The sequence below is a fragment of the Varroa destructor genome, unplaced genomic scaffold, assembly GCF_002443255.2.
Source record: "Varroa destructor unplaced genomic scaffold, Vdes_3.0 BEIS01000001.1, whole genome shotgun sequence".
Lineage (NCBI taxonomy): Eukaryota > Metazoa > Arthropoda > Arachnida > Mesostigmata > Varroidae > Varroa > Varroa destructor.
The window spans coordinates 6,758,659-6,779,019 of record NW_019211454.1 but is presented as its reverse complement, the minus strand read 5'-3'; the positions used below and the strand labels follow the sequence as shown (position 1 = coordinate 6,779,019).

General features: G+C 40.4%; 1 protein-coding gene across 2 annotated transcripts in view; it reads right to left on the bottom strand.

The window, feature by feature from the left end:
• The window catches only part of LOC111242808 (uncharacterized), a 403,678-nt gene that overhangs the window by 117,200 nt on the left and 266,117 nt on the right, over positions 1-20,361 (bottom strand). Inside the window, exon 1 of one of the 2 annotated variants that reach the window (XM_086975448.1) lies at positions 1,468-1,537. The exons of the other annotated variant lie outside the window; for it this stretch is intronic. Coding sequence (XP_086831574.1) covers positions 1,468-1,533 — 66 coding nt within the window. The 5' untranslated portion in view covers positions 1,534-1,537. Of the gene's footprint in view, positions 1-1,467; positions 1,538-20,361 lie in introns of those variants that run through there. 2 annotated transcript variants of the gene reach the window in all.

Here is a 20,361-nt window from a genome sequence, read left to right as displayed (position 1 = left end):
CCTTTTTGACTCCATGCGGCGCCATGTCTCTTTTTAATTTTTTTTACCCTCTAAACTTCGGTAGGCGTAGCGCATCAACCGGGCATCCTAAAGCTTCCGTAGAAATCGCTTCGGAGTCTCAGAGCTTCTAGGCCGCCTTTTGACAAGACATCCATAAGTCGAGACGATACCCTGAACGACGAGCCATTATCATTCTCAAACGAGACACCAGGCTACGCAAGCACTGCTAACAAGCGGTTTCAAAGCAGGCAGTCTTCATAGGTCCACTTTTGAAAAACAGGCAAGACTAGCTTCAAGAATCGCAGCAGGATATGTTTTAATTTTTTACTTTCCCAGGACACATTGCGCCAGAAGCAAAAACTTTTGCTTAATAGCTTTTGCATACAGACACCCCTAGCTGCCCGAAGTTATTCAGTGTTTGTAGATTTGGTCGATTCAGACTGTGTTCGGTGCTTCAACGTGTCCTTTTTCTGCCGATCGTAGCCACTTACCGATCTGGTCAACTGACGACACAGAGGATTTTCCCCACTTCTATTAATGAGCATCGAAAAAAACGGGCGGTTTTGCGCGATGAAGCTACGAGATTTTGGGAACTTTTTTTTGTTTCTTTCAGAGGAGGGGATATCGTTCGTGCGCGCCAATTGAGCTATAATCATGGAACAAGAGGAGCGCTGCCTTGATCGTGGATGCTAAGCTGCAACAGCAGAAACTGTTGCTATTGAATGAATTCGTGTGCGGCGACAAACAAAAAACGGTAAGGGAAATTGGTTGTTGCCAGTCGTTGAAAAAAGTGAACAGAGTTTCGGAACTTCGGATAAAGCCACGTAAGGCTGGCTACATCCAGGACTGAGGTAAAGTTGCGAGATAAGGTGTCAGTCTCTAATGAAATCCTTTTGCCCTGTCATTTGTAAAAGCTTTAGATTGCCTCCACTTCCTTCCCTTTGTCCGCCTTATTTGCCTTGACAAAGCTGAGAGAGAAGCGGATACGTAGAGCTTTAATTTATAGCAGCGGATGTAGCAATCGTAAACACCTGAGTTCCATCAGGTTAAAGAAACACTCACAAAACTTGACACAGGTTCGCAGACATGACCCGAGCATATAACAGAAAGAAAGCATACTGTGTTGCATTATAATACAGTATATGTAAATCTTGTAGGAAAGAGAATCGCGTTGGGTCAATAACAATACTTCGGCTTTTTGCTTTGGTCAAATGCACAAAAAATGCGTTATAGGCTCAAACCTTCCGAAAATCAGGCTACGAATACCTTGTAGTTGTGACATAGCCTATACAGACTTTGACAGGTTTAAAGAAAAGACTATACATGAATATTATTTGTAATAGGCGGTGCAGTGATAATGGTCAAGATCAGCATACTAGGCGAAAAATATGCTGTATGCATATACAAAAAAGCGGTACACGTGTGCATTTCACTAGGAACAACTAAATTGTTAAACAATGTTCTTACATCTCCTTGAATCCATGACTCGACCATGTCCTTCTCCTTGAAGACGACCAGAAGCTCTACTGCCATTTCATTCCTGAAAGTATACACGGCGCTTTTCAGATAATAACATAGTATTCTAGTGTATGAAAAATGGTACGCAACTCGCCAATAAGAGACACCTAATATTAAAAAAAACATGGAAACGCTTTATTTCAACTGTACAGTTGAAAATGTAATGCTCCCTTCCTTATTCAACATTAAGAATTTTGGCATATGTTAACACATATTCCGATTAGTCCATTGATGTGAAACACATTATATATTTCATGGTAAAAAGCAAAAAAAATTCGATTCGTTTGTTCAAAGCCAACGTGTTATTGAACGTTTTACACTGTTTCCCGTTCTGAGAACGTTTCATAAAGCACAAGTTTGTGCTTAACAATGTGCAAAAGCTATTTTCAAAACAAGTACATCGGAAATATTTGTTTAGGTACTACCAAATTGTACTCCAAATTTCTATTCTAAAAACACTCAGTTAATTGTAGATAACTATGTTCTACTCAGTAATGGTCTTATTTGCCACATATGTCTTTTTTATGTAAATAAAAATACCTTCAATATAATACATTGCTCTATACTGATGACGCTTGCCAGTATCATAAATGAATAATAGTGAAAATACCACACTTAAGCACACCGAAAAGGTAAACAGTTGATTAAATTAAAATACAATACAGATACGCACACATACATCGTGTACATGCTCACATTTTAGATGTTGAGGTCCAAAACCTTAAGTAAGCAATGAATGGCCTTCGCACACATACGCATACTTCCGGAATGCATATTTACTCAGGTTCGTCATTGATCGATGAACAGTAGCGCCAACAGCACGTAAATCAGGCCATTACAAGGGCCATTATACGTGTTCTCTCAGAGGAAGCGGACTACATCTAGCAGTAGTGACCCTGTAAGGCCAAACCCCTCGGAGATTCAAATCAGCATAGCAGCATATAGGCAGCCAGACGAAGTTTCTACAGATCCATGGCTATATTGGCGCGTCTACGCGGCAGTTCCTGGCGAGCCTTCGTTGGCTCCAACAACGGACAGCGGTTGAAGGCGGCCAGAAAACTACGCGATTTAGGCATGAATAAAACCACGTAAAGGAATGGCGGCCGAGTGGGGAGCACTCTCCTATCGTACGAGTATGCATACTCCGTATAGCATGGTGAGTAGCTGAACCTTGCAATGAATGAAGTATATTCGAAATGTGCCCACGCAAGCGCGGCTGGTTATACTCACTTGCTTTTCTTTGTCCTGCCCTTCAGCCTTGACGCCTGTTTTCTGTTCCTCTATTTTATTTTTCCCTCATTAATCTTTTCTATTCTTACTCTTTTCGCTCGTTACTGTGGAACAACACACAGCCACTACAACTGCTACGTATTGTATTGTAGACGTCGAACGGACACACAAGCTACGTAACCCCTCGCTGATCCTAGCAGGAAGAGCAGGTCTGAACCAGCCTGAGCTTGTCCGAGTCGATCGACGGTATCGCTGGTCAAGCCTGTGCTCAGCAAAGGTTGCTCGATAGTGGAGACTTTTGAGAGCGTTGCGGCCTGACCATAGGACTACCGTCCTTGCTAGCCACCCAGCTGACCGAGTCACCACGCAGAAACAGCGGCGAGAGCAGTAATGTTAGTCACAAAATAGTAACAACAGTAGCAGTGCAATGCATTACCGTTGTATGCTTACGGTATTCGCATATATGGCTGCATGCAGCTTACTGTGCTACGGACAAGGATCATTAAGTATGTGCTGTGTATATATAAGTTAGTTGCGCTCGTCGTCGGCTCCGCAGTTCCGGTGACTGCTCGGCTGTGTTTGCCTGCTAGACAGAAAGTCTTCGCTAGTGGCTGGAGAAGAGACCCTGTACACGGCCCCTTCGGTGCCTCATTCATTGCCTGCATGTCGTCTCGTTTTATACGGGCCTGAACTCTTCGAATCTTTTCCCTCGCACACTCGCGGCTATGGCTGCTGTGGTGCTGTTGTCTTCTTTTCTTTGACCGATGAAGCATAGTCCTTTTCTAAATCCCTTATTTACCCCCCTCTCATGGTTCAGAAGATATTCCAAAACTATAATAACAACAACAGCAGCAGCTACTGCCCACAAATGAAAAGCAAACAGGCTCGTCACAAGTAGGGAACGAATGAGCAAATAAAAGGAAAAAGCGACTAAAACCGGGGCGGCAGCAGATATGAACTTGACCAACGAGTAGATCAGTCTGTCTAGTGCTCGCTTTAGCAGCATCACAATCATTACCAGTCTCGCCACAGTTACCACCATACCCGCATCAAAGCACTGCCATCGTCCCGGAGCAGCGAGCGTGGTCGTCAGTGGAGATCTTACACGGAAACCAACGCTATGGCTAGGACCAGCCAGGATTATGACGCATCGCATGAGAAACTGGACCGGAGACCCGGAAACTCACTCTAGTCTCTTTTTTTCTCTGATCCTTTCTTCCTTTCTATTTCCCTTTCTGTCTTTATTTCAGCCTCATTCTGAGCGAGTCTTTTTCGCGGAGCCTCTTTCCCCACTACCTCGCACTGAAGTTTTGTCGGTCTCAGCGCTGCTCTGCCCCCAATGCGACTTCTCGTTTCACTAACCGTAGAACCAGATGGAACACTTCCGCTAATTATGAACTGCTCGGATGTTCGTCGTCGACGCGGGGGTTGGTTACTTTTTTTTGTCTGTGCTGCTGCTACTACTACGACTGCTGCACCAACTGCACAGTACGTACATGACGATGACGACCGAGCAATGGGGCAGGATGGGGAGTGGCGAGGGTATCGCAGGCGAAAATGTGCCAGACCAGCGAGCTGTTGGCGGGAAGTTTCTGTTACTAGCAGGAAGAGGAAACCCAGTGGAAGACATGGGAACATACGAAAGGCGGGCGACCACAAAGCAGCGACGCGTGTTCTTTGTTTCTCGATGAACAGCAACTGCGCACTGACGACAACCATAACGGCGACATGGACGACCCATGCTTTGACGAAGACGAGCACGAAAATCCTTCTCACAGACAGATACATACGTTCATGCACGTACATACAGGTGGGCCGACGAACACACATTGCGGTGTGCATTCAAAACGAGCGTCAGTCGTTTGTACATGCAAATGAAGGATCTGCTCGCATATGACAATTTTGCTTTTACTAGGTTACTGACCAGACTACACGATGGTTTCAGACTTGGCAGACACCAGTGGCAGAAACCCTGCTGTTACCAAGCTCATAAATTCATTACCCTCATATATATGTGCGTGTGTATGTGTGCCTGTGTGTATGTGTGTGTGTGTGCCTGTGTGTATGTGTGTGTGTGTGTAAGTACGTAAGCCTATTTCGAACTTCTGTTGCATAAGTCAAAGGTGTTGTTTATTAAATAAGCTATTGCGTTATATTATTGTATTACTACATTATATTACGAGAAACGATGGGTCTTGCCAGACGTTGCCACTTAGTTATTAAAACAGTTGGACAACAGATTTGGAAAAATAGACCATTGTTTTATATTGTAGTGTATAAGGCAATACTGAAGAGATATAACTAAAAGTATCGCTCAGTTCAATTGCAGGTTTTTTAGTTTACGAAATTATTTAATAAAAATTGTTTGATATGTTGTCTAGATGGTTGAGGACATCAACACTGTGACATCAACCGGATTTTTAATTTAAATTTCGTCTCGTTAGCTGCTGAAATCCATTATCAATTACGGGATGCTGCTTGAATGGGCCTTAAGCACCAGCTATACTATTGTTTGTCCACAAACGTTACGATACTACTAATTTCGATATATTAGCATACATTTTGCACATATATTTATATACACATATATTTATCACAGAGACCTTTCTTTATATCCTGAATACTGCCGACTTGCCCTGTTTTTTTAGCAGTTTGTCCTATTAGCATACTTACCAACGAAAGCTTGTCCATTTTCAAGATTCAGTGTGGGTTCCGATTTCTACTCTATTGGTACCTCAAGCACAGATGGATCTGAGGGAACGATTTACTTTATCTGTCGTCTATGGCACAGCTAGCTATATAACTACGGCCGTTTCAAAACGGAACACATTGATTGATTAATATATCACATACGGTGCCAAAGGATGTAGTTGAACATCGCCATAACGACATAACAGAACGCATTTATCGCGTTCTTTGGCTCGCGGCGGTTAGGCCTGAAGTCACCTTTTCTCTTGCACTCAGCACACATACTGCAATAACAGTCAGCTCTCATAATGCGTATTATTACTTTATTGTTGTTGTTGTGCACTGTCATTGCTGTCGTTTTTATTATAATATTTGTGGTTGCATCTGATATATCCTATTATCCTGTATTTGCACCTGATATATCCTGTATTTCTCCTAACAGGAGCAAGCTCATGCTAAGCGTGTCTATTATTGCGACAGCTTTTTTACTTTTATAAAATGTATTACAGCAGTTGTAGACAAGATTTAGCCTTCTAGTCCTCTAAAATAACACTATCGATACTGGATAGCATTCTGACCGGACATAAATGGAAGCTATCGTATACTTGAGTGTTCAATTAGAGGCCGATTTAAAAGAAAACGGTTTATAGTGCGGGAAAACCGAAAGACACTGGGAAGTTGGATAGAAGTGGAACTTTAGAGAAGGGTTGGCCCATGTGTCCCACAATGCCCCTCTCCTTACCGCAACTACATCTGGTTACATGGTGGCTTCAAATATCGTTGTCCATTTGCTTGTGCTAAGCCGGTATCGACTCCTTTCTCCCCTCGATAGAGCGTCGCATTGTCCTAACTCCAGCAGCTGTACGACCTACACACGGGAAAGCCTGCTTAAGCAAGGTCTGGTGTAGTAGGAGAGAAGTTACCTGGTTACAAACTCTCATCGTTACATGCATCCTCGAAGAGTAGAGCACAAGTAAGTCATTTAAAGCGGCTTTGTAGAGTTCTGTGGTTTGTTTATGGATTTATATATAGAGACGGCTAAACAAAGTAACTGTGGCAGAATTGCGCCCCGATCCGGTTTGTGAGCGAATAATGCTGCTGGAAAATTCCTAGGGGAATCTTCGTGCGCAGAAAGTAGGAACAACAGGAAAGTATAAGTGTGTTAATCGTTACACATGTTATTGGTAGGGATATCCAATATCTTGATAAGTGAGCTCAGTCCTTTGTGTAGGCAAAATTATCACGTTTTTTTTTTAATATGGAGCTTTTTGGCAGCTTTTACAGCTCACGAGAGTCGCTAAATGCTACAGCAAAAATGGAAAATGTGAAAGCAACGACTAGAACTGGTAATTCTTTGCCTTTACCACGTTTTTAGACCACCGAATTGAATACAGAGATTTTCCTTAATAACTACATATGGCTCAAATGCAGATAATTAAAAGAGCGCGCAAAATAAGGCACATGAAATGGGCCCTATAGGACAGCACCATCAAGGTACCAGCTATTGCTGGTAAAAAAAACAAAGCATTTTCGTATTCGATGCGAGCTTAACACAGAAACATAGTGATTAGGAAATAGTACTTTCTTTTTAGGATTTTTGCCTCGTCTCTGATGAATCGATTGACTTTTGCTGATACCAAAGGTCCTGAACTATGGGATAAAGTATGGTTGATTATAGTTTTACAAAATGGATCGCTGTGAATATAATAGATGTTTCGAACTCAGAATAAGTTCTAGTATTACCACGAAGGTAAATTGTTTGAAGCGAGCGGCATTGCCCTGTACCGTAGGTATAACTAGATTTCTCGTTACGGTATAGGGTAATAAGTATCAGTCACAAGTATACCTATGTAAATGGAAGTACGGTAGTATAACGGATACATATACTGTATACCATGCTAGTAAATCTAGACAATCTTTATCGATATCGATGATTTTTACTAGACAGATCTGGCTTGATGAGAAGGTTCTGCACCGGCAAACACCATTTCAATGTTTAAAAGACAAACCACCATCACAACGACTCAATTGTACCCAAAACATTTGCTCACAACTTGAGAGATATCAATGGTCTTTGCAAACATCACCCGCTCCGTAAGTGGCACTGTTCGTTTCTACCGCTCCGTAGACTCAGCTGATTAGACCAATCGCTGTGACGAACTTCGTGCTGGTAAACCAATAAGTCGTTTAGCAGGTATTGGACCGCTCACAGCGACAAGATGCATATCACTATGCTTATTTGTATGTCGTCTGCTTAATCCAATAAAGCGAATTATTAGATTCACAAAACTTTAACTTATCAAAATTACGGAGGAAAAGTAATTTCCTCACGCTCTATGCAGTAAATATGCTTGGACGACATGTTAATGGAGGTGGGTGCCAATAAATGTAGAACCGTACAAGCAAATAGGGTAGCCTGGGGACAGGTGAACTTGGATAAAAATGACTAAGAGATTAGATATGGAACAACTCATCCTTTTAAAAATCCGTCCACAACCCTACCGAGAAGCAGTGAGATATATCATATAACGACATTCATTAATAGCTGTGTACCCAACACTGCTCCGTACCGCCGTTCTATGTAATATGGAAACAAAAGTCATTTTGTCTCAGTCGTTCTGTTACAGTTACTGGTGTGAAGCAGATTGTGTGATTCATTCCCGGCTTATTGAACGTGCCTCTTAAAAGATCACACCATTTACGACAATCGTACCCGTGCCTTTCTATATTAAAACAGGAAAACGGTTGCGCACCTGCGAAACGATATCTAACATCCGCTTTGCAGAAACTCCAAAGACGGTTTAGATTCTTTGCCCTATACATAAGTGGCAAGAGCAAATGTCGTGTCTAAGACATTTACCCCACAGTTTCATCCTTAGCAAAATCATCCTAGCAAATAACAGACTTGTATTTTTAGTTATTATCTTAGTTATATGATAATCGTGTAGCATACAACGTAAAGGATGTTTCAACCATTACAAGTTATGAAAAAAGTTTTGGTAACTTCATTAGGCTATAATTTGTTATGTAATATTTGCTCAATATTAATTTATATTTTATGCAAATAATAAATGATCTGTGTTTTGTTGTCGCCCGAAAAAGAACTTCGAACGTGTACAGAGCGCAGGTTCTATGGTATTGTGGAGCATACAGACTTGCACTGCACAACCAATACGATATTAGATTATAACATGTCCGCTCAGTGGTGCTACTAGCGCCCCCATGTGGTTTAAGTGGAAAACATATTCATTTTAATTTAGTTATAACTGCTTCTGATCGTCTGCTCGACGAGTAGCGCCCTCTACCACATTTCAGCGAAGATTTTTCTATAAAGCACGTGGTTCAATGACGCACTATTTCCCCGTTGGGTGGCGCCACATGTTTCATTACACGAAGTTTTCAGGCAACCCACCCAATAAACACTGGAATGCAACCCGGGAGCTCTTCCCTGCGTGTATTTTGCTATTAAACAGATTTTATTTTTCCTGGGGAAAAGTAAGATTAATTCTATTTTTAATAGAGATAAAATCAAATGGCGGCCAACTGTTCCTGGCAACTGAGCTATTTTCACAATACAATATATATATAATTTGTCATGCAACATAGGTTGAGCACATTTATTCACAAAGTTTTTTTTATAGAAATGTAAATTTGTAACATATTAGCGCGGACGGTGCTGGAGGCTTTTTTGGTGTTTGTAAATGGCAGTGCGGCGTTAGTTTCAAACGTAGAAAATAAAAAAGTTGCTATCGCCGGTTTACGACCGACTAAATTAACGTTACTTTCTATATGGAAAAACAAACTGTCCTCTAGGGGCAAACGTATTTATCCAATTGGCTCTATCTGCTTTGCAAAAATTCCCAAAAGAAGATTCTAAGACAAAAAATCAACCCAATTCCTGCCCTCTGATGGTTCGTTTTCGCTCAGAACATCCGCCAGTGTAACCTTAGAGGGTATAAATAGGTTCTTCCATAGGCTAAGGAAATAGGCGACCTCTGTAGGCTCAAGAGTTTGCCACTGAAATTCGCCAGACTTTACTGTCGAACTCAAAGGGAGTTTTTAAATACAAAAAAAATGACATAATTAAGCAAAGTTTAATTCGTTATTATCTGTGATACTAATATATAAATTCATTTGTATCTTATAAAGCACAGCAGATAGCAAACAACAATTGCATTGTTGAGTTTGTTATCTTCATCAGCATATGTAAAGCTTAAGTCATTCATCATTGATCAAGAAAAAAAGATCGATATTGCTCATCGTTTTAATTCATTAGGCCATTCGTCATTAGGCCAGTAGTACTTCAAGGGTTCTGGTTTTGAAGATACGGCTTCGTAGGTATGCAGCCTCCATATATGTCTTCCTACGATGCTTTCACGCCCGTTTTAGTGTGAAGATGCTTTGTTCCGAGGACAATTTTCATGGAAATATTTTTTGCGAATGTCCAGAATCGAACATGGGACTTACTTATGGGTTTGGTTGGCGATATCAGCTTTTTTGCCTCTTTGGCCATCATTGGACCTGTAAAAACACCGAGGAGTCTTCCGACAATTAAATGCTACAGAATTTCAATGAAAATTAAGCTAGCAAATTGGATTTTCGGAAACACTTCTAAGCTTCATCGTTTCCATTACATTGTTTTCCCTTACAATGTAAACGCAGAACCTAATTGACTTCTACCGCAGGTTTCGCAGGTTCCGGTTTTTTAGCAATGTGAAAAAATAGCATGGAGTTGGATATGTGGTAATAAACATGTCTAAGTAAACTTGTCTCGTTTCATACAAATAGTGCATGTTTAAAAAATATTTACACAATCCAAAATGGTGGTACGTTACTAGTTGTGAAATCGAAGTAAACCAGTGGCCCCCTCCATATGTTTACCATATTATATTCAGCAATCACTTCATCAGCTTTTCGATGCTTATCATAAATCTAATGATATTTGTTCGCATCTAGTCAATAGACATCGCTCAGTAACAGTGCTGATATAGCTTTAACCTCATTTGAATACATTTTCAAGAACACTTCAAACCATATATATGAAAAGCATAGAATGATCCTCGCAATAGTTTCTGAATCTATCCCCGATAATAACGGAGAAATATTTAGAAATAGTGTCCTTATCATAATTTCTGCATTTAAAGGCGTAATTTCTAATAAAGCGGCCTTAGCGAAGATACGTTAATCTAAGATGGATAAGGCCGACTTTGTATGTTGTCAGTGATGTATATACGAGACATATATATAAAAAAAATTCAGCTTATGCATCTGTCGAAAATTTGTACATTTTCATTCTACGCGTTGGGCGTATGACTGTTTGTTAGTTCAATGTTTTCTAACTGAGCAGTGGATGACGCATTTGCCTGCAGATCTAAAGGGCGCGAGTGGTTTAAGTACAGATATTTAGTGTCGTGTCTGAAGTAATTTCTAATTGCTTAAATTAAGTGTACAAAAATACATATGTATAAACACACATAGTTATTTGTTTGTAACCGTGCTCAATAATCGTACTTGCTAGATAAATATTGTATGTTTATGGTAGTAATTTTAATATAATAATAATACAGATTTAACAATTTACAAATAAAGGATGGCGCATGGCATAATGTAAACGAGTAAAATGAAAAATATGAGAAGCCACATTGCAAAGTCGAAGAATCTTGAAGACTTAGAGTAAATTAAAGTATTTTTAATCTACGATTAAATTATTTACGAATACCACTCTTATTAGGTATTATGCAGATGATATATATATACATAAAGTATTCGAGACTGCGTGCAACTGGGTATTATTTTCGGTGGAGATCTACCTAAATACCTAGTCCGTTCCATGAAGCTTTATAAACAAATCAGATGTTAACGCACAATTCGTGAGTATGCAAAATTTTAATTTTAATTTTTATTTTGCATTACAAAATTACGGCTCGGCAAGAGCGTATGCGCTTCTATCTTCACCGCTTCGATTGATTCCATGGTTCTCCATAATGAGCCTTTCAAAGTCCGCTTAAATTAAAATAGTTTGTTTTTCTTTCTTTCTAACCTAATTACTGATACGAGAATCAGTTAAATGGCAAGAAGTACCCTGTAAGTATTAAATATGCAAGACAAAAGTACGCGCTCAGACGGTGTAAGCAAATTTTAACACAAACATGTAGTATCTGTTTATACAAATATAATCAAATGCGGCACTTGATAGCTTGTTCTTGTTAACTAACGAGTTGTTATAGAGTGGTGGATTCGAACCTCTTATAAAATACTTCGTATTTCATAAGCGAAGGATTGGAAAAAAACAAATCGATTTTGCCTTGACAGATGATCAGCCTAGTAGTTCACTATGGCTGCTAGCTTCGGATGTTTTAGTTGATCGGGCTTTATCGGTTTCGGCTTGCGTTGTCATGGAGTAAGCAAACTGGATACATACATGTTTATGGTTCTAGAAGTTTCAACTTTAAAACCAGTAAACTTTTTACGGTCCACGCTAGGATAGACACACATTTCGCGAGCTGGTGAACGACGTCTAGCTCTACAAAAGGTGCTCGAATCTCGAACGATAATAGATATATTATTTTCGTGTGATTGAAAATACGTCATTTCTTTTTTTTTGTCATTATTCTTTGTCATATGCCATTTCGTAACTGTGATAGCTGAGACACAAAAAAAAAACTATTCATTTCAATAAAAACTAAGCTATTTAGCAACAAATATAACTGTTTTAATATACCAGTAGTAATCAAACAGCTTACGTTGTATGAAGTACTAAAAATCTTATAATTGTTTAAAATCTATCAGTCTATCGCCCACTCTCACTCGAAATTCCCTTATTTGTAACGCATTAGTGATAATCTAGCCATGTGCCCTGAACGTCATTCGCACGAGGTCTATTTTGAGCCCTAATGTAAACGTAGCTGCGTTTGTACCGGTGGTTACTAATTTAAGGTCTACTAAACTCGAACGTAACCAGTCGTTTCTCATATTCAAAGCGATCAACTACCCCCAGACTCAGTGCATTTGGCGTCTCACAACTCTTGCCTGTTTGCCCCGTAGAACAATGCCGCTAAAAGGCTGTTTATTAGCACGATGTGCAAGATATACGCACGCGTTGCGCCGAGCAGGTACGCTAAGGGCGATATGTCTACAATGAGTAAAATTCAACCTCATCAGAACTTTCCCATTGTTGATTACGAACCACCAACACCGACTAATCAGGGTGATGTTCACTATCCGCTATTCGAGCCCCACCCTCTCGCTTCTGCGCCTTGTGCCCCTACTAAATAGAACAAACGATCTGGCCACCAGCCCACCGCACATTTGAATTACGTGATCGTTGGATTACCTTGCAACGGCAGCTCTGCACCATAGCCCGCGGAGGCTTGAACCTCTGCTGCGCTAGAAAATTCCTGCGCCTCACTGTTCAACGTTCGTGTAAGACGAAACACGCTACCGATATCGAAACGCAGATGTTGGCTTGATGCTTAAACATACCAACGGAGTACACTAAAAAGTTGAAACAGAACCAGCCAATCGAGAAGGCACTGGCTCATACGACCTAGCGAGTCGGTCCTGAGCGAGGCAGGAAGGTGGACTGCTATAAAAGGAATTAGCCTTGAGAAAGACCGTGGCCTGTGTCATATTGTGTAGGACCGTTTCAGTACAGAAGAGGTTTCTTGTCGGACGTCATCGACCACGTAACTATAATAATGTGCAATGCTAATAGTATTAATATATACGTTTCATACTTATGTAGACATAAAATGGAGCAATTATACACTATGATCGTAATGTAAGAGTACATCTTGAAACAAATTTTCCTAACAGATGGGTTAAATGAAGAGGTCTCATCGAACGTTCTATCCGTTTCCCAAACCTGACGTTAACGGCACATTCTAACAGCAAACTTACACGCTTCTGATTATGTCTGATAATATTTTAAAAATAAAGTCTGTCTGAAAGAGCAAAAGACACTGGGGGGGGGGGGGGGGTTTTAAAAGCACAACTCAGCAAGAACGCATTACAACCTTGAGTGAGATATTTGTAAAAATTTACGATTTAATAGCCCTGAATTAGATGGTGATAATCTTGAACATAAGGAGAAAGGTCTTATTTAAACTCTTTTGAAATCTAAACATTGATTTTATGTAAATAAAGACTAAAGTTATAATCATTCAAGTTTGAAAAAACTTGAATGATTATAACTTTAGTCCTACATACTATACTCCTATCGCAAGGGTTCAAGGCTTGCGGAATTAGATACTGTATAGAAACAATTCTCGTTAGGTCATTTGCAGATTGACGATTTATATCTGATTCATTTTTAGATGGACGCCTTCACTGATACCGCCAGTAGACTACTGGTCATTTTTATCAGCATACATGCTACATTTGATTGTTATAACTTTGTACAAAGGTTTACAAAAAATATACACTAAGAGGAGGTCAGAAAAGTATTAACTATAACTTGAAACAACTGAAGATGTATGAAATTTTAACAGCGAAGAAACAAAAATTCAACGATGCTTACTTACAGCGTATTTACATCGCGAGTAATCTGCCGTGCGAAGTAACTGCGCCGTTTCTATGGTCGTGAATGCCAATGATCATCCGTCATCGTAATACAATATAGATATACGTAATTTATATATACTATAAGTTATTTTCGTTTAGCTTCAACGACAGTAATGTGCTTCCGTAAAAGAAATTACAATAATAAGGATTTCCAAACTTACTGCGACTATGCAAGACATTCCCCCTAAGTATCACGTGTGAAGAGACACGGAACCGCTCATGGACACCTTAGTGTTTTGCGTACGCGGATTTGCTCATTTCTACAGCCCAATTCTGAAGTGAAGCTGATCACGTTGATTCGAAATCCATCGCCCTTCATACGTTCCAATGAAGCACTAGGCCAAAATTTCATAATCGCTTCGTTCATATCTGCCGGTCAAGCGACAAAGTGGAGAGAAGTTAACCGGCTCTGAATCCAGTTCCGTTAACTTTGTAACTAGAACCGCCAGCCGCAAGTTTCGCTGAGGCGATCGATAAACTACGATTCGTCTTCGTTGGCGGCTACGCCATCGACAGCGTAGATCAACGAAACACATAAATGCGCCGCTCCTAGCCGAAGTCAACCCGTGTCGCGGTAGAGCGTCAGTGTTCAGTCGTGCACTCACCAGAGTGTGCGTCGTACGGGTAATGCTAGTATGGGTTCTGTCGAAGGGTACTTCATAAACAGCGACAGATTTTTACTTTGACAAATTGATCACTGTAACTTTCGAGTGACGAGTTTTAAAACGAGTCTTTGTCCGCTGGTTCGGAAGGTGTCCGCAAGGCAAACGGAGCTTGTGTGAGGCACTAAAGTAGAATGACACGTTTATTTGGTTGGTCGGTTTAGAGCGAAATGCGCACGTGGATGGATGGATGGATGGATGGATGGATGGACGGACGGGTATTTCTGCAGGATCTTTATTAGAAGCAGAACTATCTTATTTTATTTGCCGCACCGCGTTCTCGTTATAGTGGAGAGAAAAAACGATACAACATTTGGTGCGCTAGCGATTTAATTTGAATGACGAGAAGCCAGCTTTTCATTACAGAACCTGAAGACATGAAGGACGTTAGTGGGCTGTTCTATATGGGTCTTGCAGACTTGTTCCACCCGAAAAGGAAAAGTTTAACAAGCGCTAACATAAAAGAAGATTATACATCGGAATATAACGCGCTACTGTAGGATAAGCATAACAGGATCATTAGGAGACGCGGTGTGTCTCCAAGAAGGAGAATGACTAGCCTCTTAAACGGATTAAATTCTAAAAGATTGTGCAAATAATCTTAAAACCCATCGTTCATTTCCGTACAAATCGTATTGAAAAAAATCAAACATTTCGTCTGAACGACAACACAAATGAAGCATTTGCGTACCTGGCCTTGGATGTAATAACGTAATAACCAGTTATGGAACCATTTCGGGTATGGCTCTGATAGAAACCGCTGTGATATTCATGTCGCTAAAATAAAGCTGAGCATTATACTAACATCAAGTACTTAGTAAATTATCTGCAAAACTTTCAGCTGCAAATAAAATACGACGCTTCAAAAGTACGAATAGGAAAGCGCCGCATCTGAGCATATAGTTTGTAGACCTGTAACGTATTAAGACTTTTATAAAAACAAAGTGAATCAACTCAGGGCAAGCTTCTTTGCGCTCGAAAAGGCTACTTTCGATCGTGAATGGCGGCGTCCTTTGAGGCAAACTTCCCCATCTGTTGAACGATCGGGTTATTTCATCGCCGACAAAAATGCACAATGGCCTCTCTGAAGTCAGCCAAGTCGGGCAGTCGTACTTCGTAACCCTTTGTTTATGCGCTATACTTAGAAAGTTATAGTTTTATCTTTCCTGTTCAGAAATAGAAGCGTACCGCATGCTTACTCCACGGCACGAGGTCGACCACAGTTTTGCTATCGTTTATATACGTATCTAAATAATTACACAAATAGAAGCTAGGCTAAATTTCGCTTCGAAGGACATCCGTCTGCCAATTAGATCCGCTTGTCCAAGTAATTCTCAAAATTGCATTAACGCTTTGTCTTGTGCCAGGGTCTATGCCTGTTTCACGCCTATATCAAGGTACAACCCTGTTGAAAGCAATCAAAACGAAATCAGGGAAGGTTCGCGTGGTGCAGCTGCGAACGCGACAGTATCGCAATAAAATGCAACGTACCGATGGTAACAACATCTACATTGTCACATTAGTTGACATACTTGCCGCAACAATAAAAAGAGTCATTTTATGGCCTTCTCATTTTAGTCAAGGGTTTTCGTTTCCGTTTCTCTCTGTGTCAAACAAAATGTCAGTCCTTTCTCTATTCCATCCAACGGCTAAAGGATTACTTTCTAATTCTTATTCAGATTCCTGGACTTGATGGCTCTTGAAATAGGATTTTATTATTATTATTACCTAAAATAGTTTTTTAAATTACTGTGACAATAAAATTTTTAGTTCTGATAAAAATTATTATTGTTAGAATTACTATAAGGGCTATGGCTTGTCTTGATAATGGGTACCTTCACGCCACGTCTTGGGTTAAAGATCTTGCTCTTAAAGGCGTTCGCTGCGTGAAATATGCCAGCTTGTGGCCAGTTCGCCGCACTCCCGCCCACATAAGTGCAGTGTTTAAATACTTCACAGCCTGAAAAAAGGCAGCGATGGAGCCTCATGTAAGGCACTATGAGCATGAGGTCCTCTAAAGTATTAATTTCGAACCACATTTTAAATGCTACCGTCGACCAACCAGAACTGTAGAGACGTGTCATTGTGATGTTGACTTTAGACGTATGGTATTGACGATCTAAAATTAATAAGAAATTCAATAGAAAAGTATTTGCTTACGGTCTCCAGGAATTACGCGATACCTGCGATATGTAACCCCTGAAAACGTACCGTCCGAATTAATCAGTATGCTGCTGAGAAATATGCACTTTGTCTCCAATGGGTGCTTCAGTACTTTTTGATTCTGTTGTGAGCTTTTCCTCGTTGTTCATGATGCCATGATTCAAGGAGCGACCCCAAAACCTTTTTGTCGTACGCTTTAGCCACGTACCGATCATTGCTCGTTAGTAGCATAAAAAGAGGCGCTGCAAACTGTATGGATGTTATGAATCCACCTTGTCCTTAGTTCGTTTCCTTTGCTATCTTAAAACTATACCTATGCGTACAAAATGTAGCAGAAAACTTGGCCGGTTTTTCCTAAACGAATGTCACTGCAGTACTCTCTATGGAGACTAGTACTTCTTCTGGGAGCACTAGTGCATTTGTCGTCATCGAGAGCTTGCAGGTTGGCTCAATTCGTTTGTGGTAAAGCGGTAGGTGCAATTATCGTCATAGGCAATTCATAAGTTAATTAAAGATTCGAAGGCCTTCTCGGTGGGTCACTGTGTATGGCAACCTTAAGCATGGATAAGAGATCCTATTGAACTAGAAGAACCGCATTTAATAGCATAGTAAATCATCAATTTACTCTCGACATAATATCCATAATCGAAGGTACGAAGTAGCATTTACTGTCCACATAATAGAGAAAAATATTCAGACCCTTTGATTCGTGAAACGTAGATAATGAAGCATTTGAGCGCTCAGATAAAATATAAATAAAATCTTTTATTTGCTCAACTAATTGTATGTATGTGGGCGCCCCTCAGGTCCAAAAATATCGATTTTAATTAGTGATTGTTGTATAGTGTTTCACACGGATAATAAATGACATTGTAAACGTTTACATAAACGCGAACTATACACAGTAGACAAATTTACATAAAAACAAGTCAGCCTTAGCAAAGGCCGCAAGCTATTCTCCCCGTTGATATTAACCGTTTTCTATATTCGAAGTAATCCTATTTAGCATGGAAAAGACGTGATAAGTTTGCTTAAAATAGAATATGACCGTTGACAGTTCGAAAGTACCGTCGTTCTAGTCATCAGCATTTTGTTCAGATGCCGGGTATACAGTGTGTATTGCAGTCTAAAAATCTACACCTTAGTAGTTCGGTATTAACATAAGAAGTTCATATTTTATGATTGCACGTTAAACAAACCCTGGCGATATTACCTGTTACTAACCAAGTCCCCATCACACGCAGTAGGATTAAATATACACAGGAGGCTGGGCTGATTTTTACCTACTTGAAACCCTATTTAAGTTTTGTCATGAACACACCACGCAACCGTTCCAACAACCTATTATACCGATGACGGTGTTTCGTCCCTGATATGCGCTTCCCTTGCCCTTTTCTCTACTTAGTGCCCTATAATTTACGTTTTTCAATCGTTCAAGCTTCAACAATAGTCGAGGTTTTCGCTTTCGTCAATTCATTTTCATCAATGAGAATTTTTCAAGAAAACTCAAGAACCTTACCACTAGCCCCGTGGTCTATTACTCGTCGGCCTTTACCGTCCGGGATGTCACCTCTGAAGGGATCCGTTCCCCAGCTGCCAATACTTCCATGACCAGGTGGTAGAGTCTCCACTAAATAAAAAAAATAACATCCCCGTATGACTTTGTTGGTTCGTCACTTTTTTTCTCTTTTCTACCAGCTTCATGCTACTGTCCAGCGACTGGTGTTGCTCGACACGTGCTGCCAATCCTGGCTGTCCCTCAGGTTGACGCTATTCTATGAAGCTTTCGCACAGTGTGCCCTATTCCGTTTTTGCACTCTTTCTTTAGGTTCGTGCCGTCGTACAGCTGGTTCGCGCTAGCGTTCGTAAAATACTCGGGGCAGATAAAGAGAACTTAGATGAGTGGCCGGAGGTTCTATTGGGCCGACCGCAACGGTACCACTGCGTCTATTAGCGAAAGTTGTCTCTTTCTTTTGCTTAGTACCTTTTCCTCAGTTGCTTTTCTTGTTACACGTGGTAACGCTATCTTGCAATTCTGCCCTGTGCATGGCGGCCGATCGAAGCTATTATTTAGATCAGTTGCAGGTTGTTTACGCCGGTTAAAGGTTACTGAGGTTGTTGAGCCCATGCGCCTCGACATCAAAGGACCGAGCCCGATCATTACTCTATATATTTTATTTAAGCTTGTCCTACTACAGAAGCTATTGTTTATTTTTCTACGATATCGGAACACGGGAAGCCGACCCAAGACTGTTAACACAGGCCAACTGCAAGGTCTCTACAATAAAGAACGTCTTTTGCAGGTAGCTTGAAATATTCATTGGGAAATACTTTGATTGGTAAGTGTAATTCAGGTAAGGAAGCTAGTACTATAATACCAATTTATTGAGCATAAATGAAGAAAGATAAGTTTTTTTACTAGAACGCCCATTAGTATCAGGGTTCACGTCAGCTACTATCGCTATGTATCACTACACGTTTTTGCTTGGTAGAATAATTCTACGAACAACTGTGATAGCTTGATTATGGAAAATTATTTTCGCTGTTCATATGTAACCTTTTTTCATGTGAGCTGTATACTCTCTCTCTCTCTCTCTCTCTCTCTCTCTCTCTCTCTCTGGCACGGCGATAGACAGGAAAATGTGGAGCTATATAAACCAATTAAGATAACCGGAATTTGAGCCTGAAAGTTTGTATGTATTTGAAGATGCTGAGATTTCTGACAGAGTCATTGAATATAGTAAAAAGAGGATATTTTATAAATACTTCTTAAATGAACTAAAATTATTTTTTTATATTGACCCGGCGACGTGCGAATAAGGAGCTACTGATAGCTGAGCAAGATAAATGTTTTGCCGAGTCTTACTCCCTGAGCTACGTAAGCGTTCCATAGGACGAGCTATTGATGGGTACTTCAGTAAAGATGCTCAAAGTTTTTCGCGAACCATAAACATCATTTTGTTGAATGTTGTTCTTTCAAAATCAAGTGAAATCTGCGTACGATTGCATGGGCTTGGCCAAAAACTTACTACCACTGTTTAAGGATCTATGAATCGAGAATTAATTACAGTTGAGAGCGCCAACCCTTCCAATACTGCTACGCCTCGAATGAATAAAAAAAGAAGGTACAGAGAGAAAAACTGACACAGTCGGGGGTATATTGTCAATATCACTCGTCGCACTATATTCTAAGTAGGGCAACAGTCTAAATATGTCTCTCCGAGAACTTAATCGACAGGAAATCCCGGTAATGTTTGACCAATCCTATGCGAACGTCTATAGGCACTACGACGCATCGAACCTTTATATCTTGTTGCAACCTCCTGATCCGCTTCACAGAGGATCGTCTGAGGCCAGACCCTTTTCAGAGCAACCTTACTAGAAGCAACACAAATAAAGAATGTAGCAGGTAATGGAAAGAGTAGTAAATGTGATGAAATTAGATAGCCAGAAATTAGATAACAAGTCCCGCGCCAGGTGCAGACGACCCCACACCAGATAACCGCCATGCAGCAACGCTCCAAAACTAACGGCCATT